An 8,693-nucleotide genomic window follows, 5' to 3' on the forward strand; every position below is an offset into this window, starting at 1 on the left:
CTGCTATCATTTCAATGGAATTTCTGTAATTCCAGCAGGCATAAAAGGGGAGCTAGAGCATGTTTTGTTTCATAACTTTCATGAATTGATTACATTGTACTTTAGAGCAAGTGTTCTCTGTTTACATGAGTGACCCTCACAAAGAAGTGATTCCCAGATGGCAGCATGAACATTTTAGCTGTTCCCCACTGCCTGACACAGTTGCCTGTAAGTAAAGAAACTGCATAAACAAGGACACAAACATCGAAAAACACAATGGCCCATGGCAGAGAGAATTCTGAGTTTTCTGTTAATGGAAAACACCAACAGTAACTATTGAAGGGGGAGCGGGGAGAGAGTGTTTGGAGAAAATGATGGAAATGGAGGATGAAAAACTTCTCGTGTGACGTTGAGATTGTTCTTGACTCTTTGCTGAGCTCCAGTTCTCCCATTTGGATGAAAGAACAAAAACTACAAGATTGCCAAGATTCTTTCTCTTTTACTCACTATGTGCTTCTATGAATTTGATACTGGAAATCAACAGACGTTACCAGACCATTGATCTCACAGTGACTCCAGACAGAAGCCATATGGTTTGTGCTCATCCTAAAATGAGCAGAGCCAGGCTTTGGAAAAATTGTGAAAAATTATCTTTTAAATTTTTGTTGTTTTCTGTAATTTATGAGCAGATCTTCTTTCCCTTCAGGCAGTTCTCCACTATAATCTTTGGTTTTCTTTCTTTCAACCACCAAGTCTAAATGATGTATGCTGTAGCTAATTCTACAAATCTCTGATAAGGCATTAATTGATAAAGCAGGTGTTAGCTGATAAAGATTGAGGGCAGATACTTTATACAGGTATCCACAATTTTTTGAGGCAATATTTACCTTTCATTTTGTAAGACATTTTTAGTATAAGTCTTATAACATAGTTATAAGGAGAAAAATTTTAGTTATAAGACATTTTTAGTATAAGTCTTATAACATAGTTATAAGGAGAAAAATTAACGTACAAATCACATTGTTGAACAAATTTGCCATCTAATAAAAGCCTAATTATTTTAGATCACCGGAGCCTCCTACAATGGCCTTGATTCTTCAGCATGACTACCTAAGTTAAAAACATAATTAATTGTATACTGCAGACTCCTAAAACACTTAAAAAGATAAAGTCATACTAGTAAAATGATATATAGTGACAATGATGTTGGAGGACAGGCACACTGCTCAAAGCTTTCTCCAATTACAGTCTGTGCATGGACAGACAGCCACCTCTCTCTCACCTGCTATCAGGTTTCAGTGTACAGAAAACTACAATTTTAAAAAATAGTCATATGCACCTACAATGTAGTTTTTTTTTCAGTTGACACTAAAATGACTCATTTCCTATTATGTACACGCACACAGATGTCAAAATATTCCCACATACTTTTGCTAGAGTGCCTGCATTTTAAATTGGATCTAGAAAGTTCTAAGCTAAAGACTGGCCAACCTAAAATGTTATTTAAAGACATGTATTAAGTAGTTTATGGGTTATGTACCATTAAACTTTGCTCTGTATAAAGCAAGTTCAAACAGACATAATTCTTAATTTCTAGCAATATACAATATAAGAGACATCTTGTTCATTCCGAACCAAATGATTAAAAATAACAAAAACAAGTTTATCATTGAGTAAATAAATAATGATATTTAGCACTTATCTGTGTAGGGAGAATAGTTATTCACCAATATTGGCGTTTCTCAAAATGAGGTTGCTAATTTCAAGGGAAGTTTCTACAAAATTCTTAATTGTGGTCTTTCAATTTACTGACAGTTTAAAAAACAAACTATGCATTTAGAATGACTAAAATTTACAGACTGAGGCTCCCAAGTATTGTAGAGAATGTAGAGTAACTGAAATTCTCGTATACTGCTAGTGGGAGTTAAAATGCTATGATCACTTTAATGACTTAGTTATAAGGAGAACTTATGGCAATATCTATTATAGTAAAGCTTAACATGTGTAGTCTATGCAATCCACTCTACTCTCAGGTATTTACACATTTCTTCTAGAAGTACAAACATTTGTGACTCAAAATACACTTAAAAGAAATTTATAACAGCATTACTCATAATAGTCCCAAATTGGAAACAGCCCAAACGCCCATCAGCAGCAAAATACATTGTAAAACAGTCATATAATTGAACACTCCAGAGCAGTGAGAAAGAATGAACAACCTCTAGATGCTACAATGTGGATGCATCTCTCAATAAGTCAAATATACAAGACAGACAAGAGTACATAGCATATGATTCATTTACATAAGGCTACAAAGCAAGCAAAACTAAGTGTAATCAGAGTACTGGTTACCTCTTCAAGGGGTCTGTTGACAGGAAGAGAGTACAAGAAAGACTTCTGAGGTACTTGTATTATTCTATATCTTGAACTGGTGCTGTAATTACCTTCAGGAAGAAAGACCCATTGCCCAAGTAACAGCTGCATGGACATTGTTCATCCACTCTGTTCCCTTTCAAGTTTATGCCATTGCAGTGTATACAGATGGTGTTCCCCTCTTAAGTTCATGCCATTGCAGTGTATATAGGTGGTGCTTCATCCACATCCCTATTGATACTTCTTATGATTCCTGTGCCCATCCCCAGCTTTTGTATATTGTACTTCTAACAGCTCACAGCTGTGATCTTCAGGGGACTGTCCTTGGTTTACTGCAGCCTCTTTGGCCATACTCAGAGCAGGAAGTGCAAGGAGCTATGGCCAGCACAGGGCGAGCTGTAGACAATGACTCCTTTTCCTCAAGCCAGGTCAAATTCAGAAATGTCATTTCCTTTGCACAGCTCCCTGTAGGATTAGGCTGAGAAAGGGAGTTGACCTGAAATCAGTCCTTGCTTAGCTATTTCCGCTTCCTTGTTCTGCTTCCCTTAAGCCCCTACTGATTTGTCCTGGGAGTACTTCCTTAGCATGTCTCCTGCTCAAATGTTCTTATGTCCAAGTCAGCCTCTGAGAATCAGACTGAAAACAGCTATATTGGAAACACAGTTATCACAGGATGTAGCTTTCTTTCCTCAGTACCCTTCAAAATACTTCAATCTACTTTCATTATTGCTCAGTCCCTCTTAGGAATTAGACCTTCGAAGCCTTCCATTAATTAAATGAATACACAATCTGGGAGGCATGACTCATGAATCGTTTATCAATTATTTGCACTTTAGCGAAATGCAATGGCAAGATTAGCAATGCTGTCATCCAACAAGACCCTCAGCCACCAGAAGACTCAACATTGGCTGGTGTGTGTGGGGGTAAGGAGCAGTGTTCAGAAAAGTCCAAAGTACAAGCCTTGCCAGGAAACAGAAGTTAAGTGGGGCATGGAAGAGCGATTCCTAAGGTATGCAATGGGCATTATCAGATTTTGATTACTTGGGTAGGAAGAAAATAAGAATACTCAAAACTGAAACAGCTTTGAGCAGAAGACAATCTAATTTCATAAATTTTATCTAGGACTACCCATGAACTAATATTTACTAATTCTATGTATAAACAATGGAATGAATGTCTGTTATGATTCAGTAAGTTAAAGGGACTTACAATATTTCTAAGTGGTTGAGAATGGGTAAATTACTACCTGTCCCAGAAGACTGAGATGGCTCCACGAATCGAGTGGGATTCCAAGGGCTTGCTTGGTAAGAGTTAGCACAATTGTTTTTTTTTCTTTTTTTGAGATGGAGTCTCACCTGTCTCCCCAGCCGAAGTGCAGTGGTGCTATCTCAGCTCACTGCAACCTCTGCCTCCTGGTTCAAGTGATTCTCCTGCCTCATCCTTCTGAGTAGGTGGGATTACAGGCATGCACCAAGATACCCAGCTAATTTTTGTATTTTTAGTAGAAATGGGGTTTCATCATTTTGGCCAGGCTGGTCTCAAACTCCTGACCTCAAATAATCCACCCGCCTCGGCCTCCCAAAGTGGTGGGATTACAGGCGTGAGCAACTGTGCCTGACCAGAGTTAGCACAATTATTCAGTGGCAAAGCACATGCATACTTATTTAAATTAAAACAGCTGATGAAATTTTTCTTCCCAAAATCAATTTTAAGATTTAACAGTATGAACAGCTCATGGCATGAGCTTTAGAATTAATTACAGTGCGACTCAAGAAACATAAAATTATGTAACATTTCAGATGAAAATTTCAAAAATAATATATTTTAAATCTATACTTCACAATTTCAATTTACTTACAGTAGCTAAAATAATCTTAAATTGCCATTTTTTAAACACATACAAAAATATGTTAAATATTATATGACTGACTTAATTGGATTGAATGGTAATCAAAATTACCAAAAGAAACTGTAACATGAAGGATATGAACAGATACTTTTTTCAAAAGAAGACATTTATGCAGTCAACAGACATATGAGAAAAAGCTCATCATCACTGCTAAATAGAGAAACGCAAATCAAAACCACATTGAGATACCATCTCATGCCATCAGAATGGCAATCATTAAAAACTCAGGAATCAACAGATGCTGGAGAGGATGTGGAGAAATAGGAATGCTTTAACATTGTTGGTGGAAGTGTAAATTAGTTCAACCATTATGGAAGACATTCTGGCGATTCCTCAAGGAACTAGAACTAGAAATACCATTTGACCCAGCAATCCCATTACTGGGTATATACCCAGAGGATTATAAATCATTCTACTGTAAAGACACATGCACACATATGTTTACTGCAGCGCTATTCACAATAGCAAAGTTTTGGAACCAACCCAAATGCCCATCAATGATAGACTGGATGAAAATAAATGTGGCACATATATACCATGAAATACTGTGCAGCCATAAAAAAGAATGAGTTCATGTCCTTTGCAGGGACATGGATGAAGCTGGAAACCATCATTCTCAGCAAACTAACACAGGAACAGAAAACAAAATACCACATGTTCTCACTCATAAGTGGGAGTTGAACAATGAGAACATATGGACACAGGGAGGGGAATATCACACATCAGGGCCTGTCGGGGGCTACAGGGCTAGGGGAGGGATAGCATTAGGAGAAATGCCTAATGTAGATGACGGGTTGGTGTGTGCAGCAAACCACCATGGCACATGTATACCTATGTCACAAACCTGCACATTCTGCACATGTACCCCAGAACTTAAAGTATAATAATAAAAAAAAAGAAACTGTAACACAAAGTGAAATGAATGAAACCAACAAAAGTATATGATATTAAAATATGCGTAGACAAAACACTAGACCAAAGCACACCAACATTTCAATGGTGCTTATCTCTGTGTGCTAGAATTGAAGATTATTTTATTTACTTCTTAATAATCAAGAAAAGTGTTATTTATGAAAAAGGTAATGTATAAGGTCCTCCCTCTAATTTAAATTTCCCTCAAAAAGGGCTTAGTAGATAAATGTTACTTTAGCATGGGCAAGTTTCGAAAATATATTATTATAAAGGCTTGTGTGAATCGAGGTGTAGACATTTACTTTGATCTTTTTGAATTACCACATATTGCCTAGAAAACATTCTAAAATAGAAAGCCTCTCGGATGCTAATGGAAGTTTTTGTTGGTAGCTGCTGAGATACAACAATCAGACATTTTAGTAACATCTATTTCCTTGACTGACAAAAATCAAAAGGGAAAGGATAATTACGTTTCAACACAAACACACGGCCTTTACCTGGTGGAAAAAAAGTTATATTTGTGTCGGTCTCCCTTAAGTAATTGTTCAATGGTCCCCTTCAAGTTATAAATGTCAACCAATTTGAAAGCATGGTAAAGAGGAAAGAAATATGAAAACAAATTTCACAGAAAAGGTACAGCTGATGAAAACAGGAATCTTACCAAGGGAGTTTTCAAATATCAAGTTTCCATCACATTGAAAGGTATTAGTTGTGACTCAGAAGGATGATTTACTTCATATTTGGCATTTCCTGTGAGTCACACCTTTCATCTGAGCTTCTTAGAATATTTTATAGACACGAACCTCAAAAACATCTGTATTATTCTCTGTTTTATAAATGGACAAGTCATCAAAGAGCTTATAAAGTTGACAGAGGTCACCTAGGATGAGACTGATTTTTGTATCAGCACCTTTCCCCATGACAGCCCTCAATTAGAATTTGAGAACTCCACAGCTCCTGTCCTAGCACATTTTGCAACATGAAACCCACCTCTTTTACTTTTTAATTTTTTTTTTTTTTAGACGGAGTGTTGCTCTGTCGCCCAGGCTGAAGTGCAGTGGTGCAATCTCGACTCACTGCAACCACTGCTTCCCGGGTTCAAGAGATTCTCCTGCCTCAGTCTCCCGAGTATCTGGGACACGCCCAGCTAATTTTTTGTATTTTTAGTAAGACGAGTTTTCACCGTGTTAGCCAGGATGGTCTCAATTTCCTGACCTTGTGATCCGCCCGCCTTGACCTCGCAAAGCGCTGGAATTACAGGCATGAGCCACCGCGCCCAGATGGAGACATGCCTAGAGGAAAAATCTCTTTATCCACATACATACTGATACATATCATCTATCTACTCATATAGATATGAAGATATCCTAGAAAGAGTTCATAAACAGTAAAATGCCAATAAAATTATAACTGGCCAAGCTCAGCTCATGATCACGGATGTTTGTTTCTGTTTAGGCAGCCAAAAATAAAATGGGGAAGTCTGTAGGAAATAAATAGAAATGTTTGCAATATTTTTCCTAACCTTTTGTCAATTGCGATGATTCTGACGTCTCTTAACTCTTAAGCAGAGATCAGATGTTTCTGAATTTTCTTGGTTCGTGGCTTTCTAAGGTCTCAGCACATTTTTCACTGTGTCCTCAGGCCAAAAGGAGTACATAGCAGTTCCAAGTATAAAGTTAACAGTGAGCTTCCAACTTAGAAAGAGTAATTGGCGTGATGTCCGACAGATGGCGCTGTGCTTACCCTCGAAAATTTAAATTATTCCGCGGTGGTCCCGGACTTCACAGCTGGAGGCGGTCGGGAGAAAGTAAGTGGAGGTGGGGGTGGCAGGGCGGTGTCTGTATGGGTTGTGGGTCTTTGGGAGTGGTGGGCGATGGGGGATAGGATGGGGGTTAGGGTGAGGGGTGGGGTGGGGGGCGGTGTGCTTGTGAGTGTGTGTGGTGGGGGTGGGGGGACCCGGTGTGCGTGTGTGTGCACGCGTTTGTGTGTGTGGGGGTGTGGAGAGGGAGGTTAGCTGAGGGGGGTGGTGGGGTCTGTGCCTGGCCACCTGAATTCAGTTTGTAAACCACAGCTGTAGATCACACATAAATTCGGTAGTCTTGGTCTTGGTAGAAAGAATTTGAAAACAGACGAAAGGGATTCCATGGAGGTGTCTCTCATTTGAGAAACACCAGAAAGTTATCTGGCCCTAATTAAAAGGTCTATTGGTGTCTTTTAAATCTAATTACTATTGTGCTTGCCCCAGTAAAGAGAGAAAAGAGCTGTCTCTTCTACTTGTCACTTGTAGGAAGCCTATGTCAAACTTCCATCTATCTCCTCTTCAGACAAAAGCCTCCAAAATCACAAACCCATTACGTTGTTTCGTTTGACTTAATCTTTTCCTGTTTCATTGTCTATGAATCCTTCCCCAATCCACATAAAGATAACAATATGAATAAAATTAATTTCTGCTTGCATCTGAGTCACACGAAAATAAATACACAGATTTTTGTACATACAGTAGCTTTGTTTGGGACAGTCAGACTTGTAAGCATAAATGAAATTTGTTTTCTAGAACCTTGAAGAGATACCTAGAAGAAATAGGCAGTCCTCTGACCAACCCGTACTAAACTTTGATAGCAAATGTGTGTGCTTGCCAATTGAATGAGAGCAGCTGCGTGTATTAGGATGCCCTGGACAGAGGAAATAGTGGTTTTGCATGAATCTACCGATGAGAAATTATAAGAGGAGAATCCTTATTTTTGTTGGTTTGAAGTTACAAGAGTAGAATCCTTGTTCTTGTGTGTTTGTTTTTGAGAAAGGGTCTCACCCTGTCACCTAGCCTGGAGTGCAGTGGTGTAATCACATCTCACTGCAGCCTAGATCTCCCAGGCTCAAGCAATTCCCCAAGCAATCCTCATGCGTCAGCCACCTGAGTAGCTGGGACTACAGGTGGGCACCACCATGCCTGGCTGAATTTTTAATATTTTGTAGAGACAGGGTCTTGCTTTTGACCAGGATGGTTTCAAATTCCTGGCCCCAAGCAATCCCCTGCCCTAGCCTCCCAAAGTGCTGGGATTACAGGCATGAGCCATCACACCCAGCAAGAGCAGAATCATTTGAATTACAGGTGTTGATTTGCTGTGGAACGGTTTCTCCTGTAGGCAACTCCATGAGGCATATATTTGGGAGAAGAATAGCAGAAATTTATCATTTATCTATTTCCAATGATTAGTCTCCTAGGCCATACCAGGAATGTCAGAGAGTTTCTGATGAGAGTAAAATACTTTGCTCAGAGATAAGCGCTTTTTTCCAGAACTATAAGCGGAGTGTCTGCCAAGGGCCAGGCACTGTCTAGGTTAAGGGGGAGATCAGGGGCCATGGGAGGGGATGAAGTAGGATGACTCTTGCTGCCACTGAACTTAGCCTGGTGGTTAAGAACGACAGGAGATTTTTACATCTCAGAGGAAACAAAGATATCAAGGACACTTTCCTCTCTTACCTTATTTTTTTTAAATGAGAGGGTTGGACTACATGATCT

The 8,693-nt window shown here is 39.0% G+C and overlaps 1 protein-coding gene across 4 annotated transcripts in view; it reads right to left on the reverse strand.

The window, feature by feature from the left end:
- Window positions 1-2,628, reverse strand: part of PPP1R1C (protein phosphatase 1 regulatory inhibitor subunit 1C) — a 165,024-nt gene extending 162,396 nt beyond the window's left edge. For 2 of the 4 annotated variants that reach the window (XM_064372849.1, XM_012468603.3), the window contains exon 1: window positions 2,332-2,628. In XM_064372849.1, the coding sequence (XP_064228919.1) occupies window positions 2,332-2,469 (138 nt within the window). In that variant the 5' untranslated portion in view covers window positions 2,470-2,628. The remainder of the gene's footprint in view (window positions 1-2,331) is intronic. The other 2 variants (XM_064372847.1, XM_064372848.1) reach the window with 2 other exon arrangements.
- Window positions 2,629-8,693: the final 6,065 nt, after the last annotated feature.

Source organism: Aotus nancymaae, unplaced genomic scaffold (genome assembly GCF_030222135.1).
Source record: "Aotus nancymaae isolate 86718 unplaced genomic scaffold, 86718_ANA_hifiasm-v0.15.2.pri h1tg000008l, whole genome shotgun sequence".
Taxonomy (NCBI): domain Eukaryota; kingdom Metazoa; phylum Chordata; class Mammalia; order Primates; family Aotidae; genus Aotus; species Aotus nancymaae.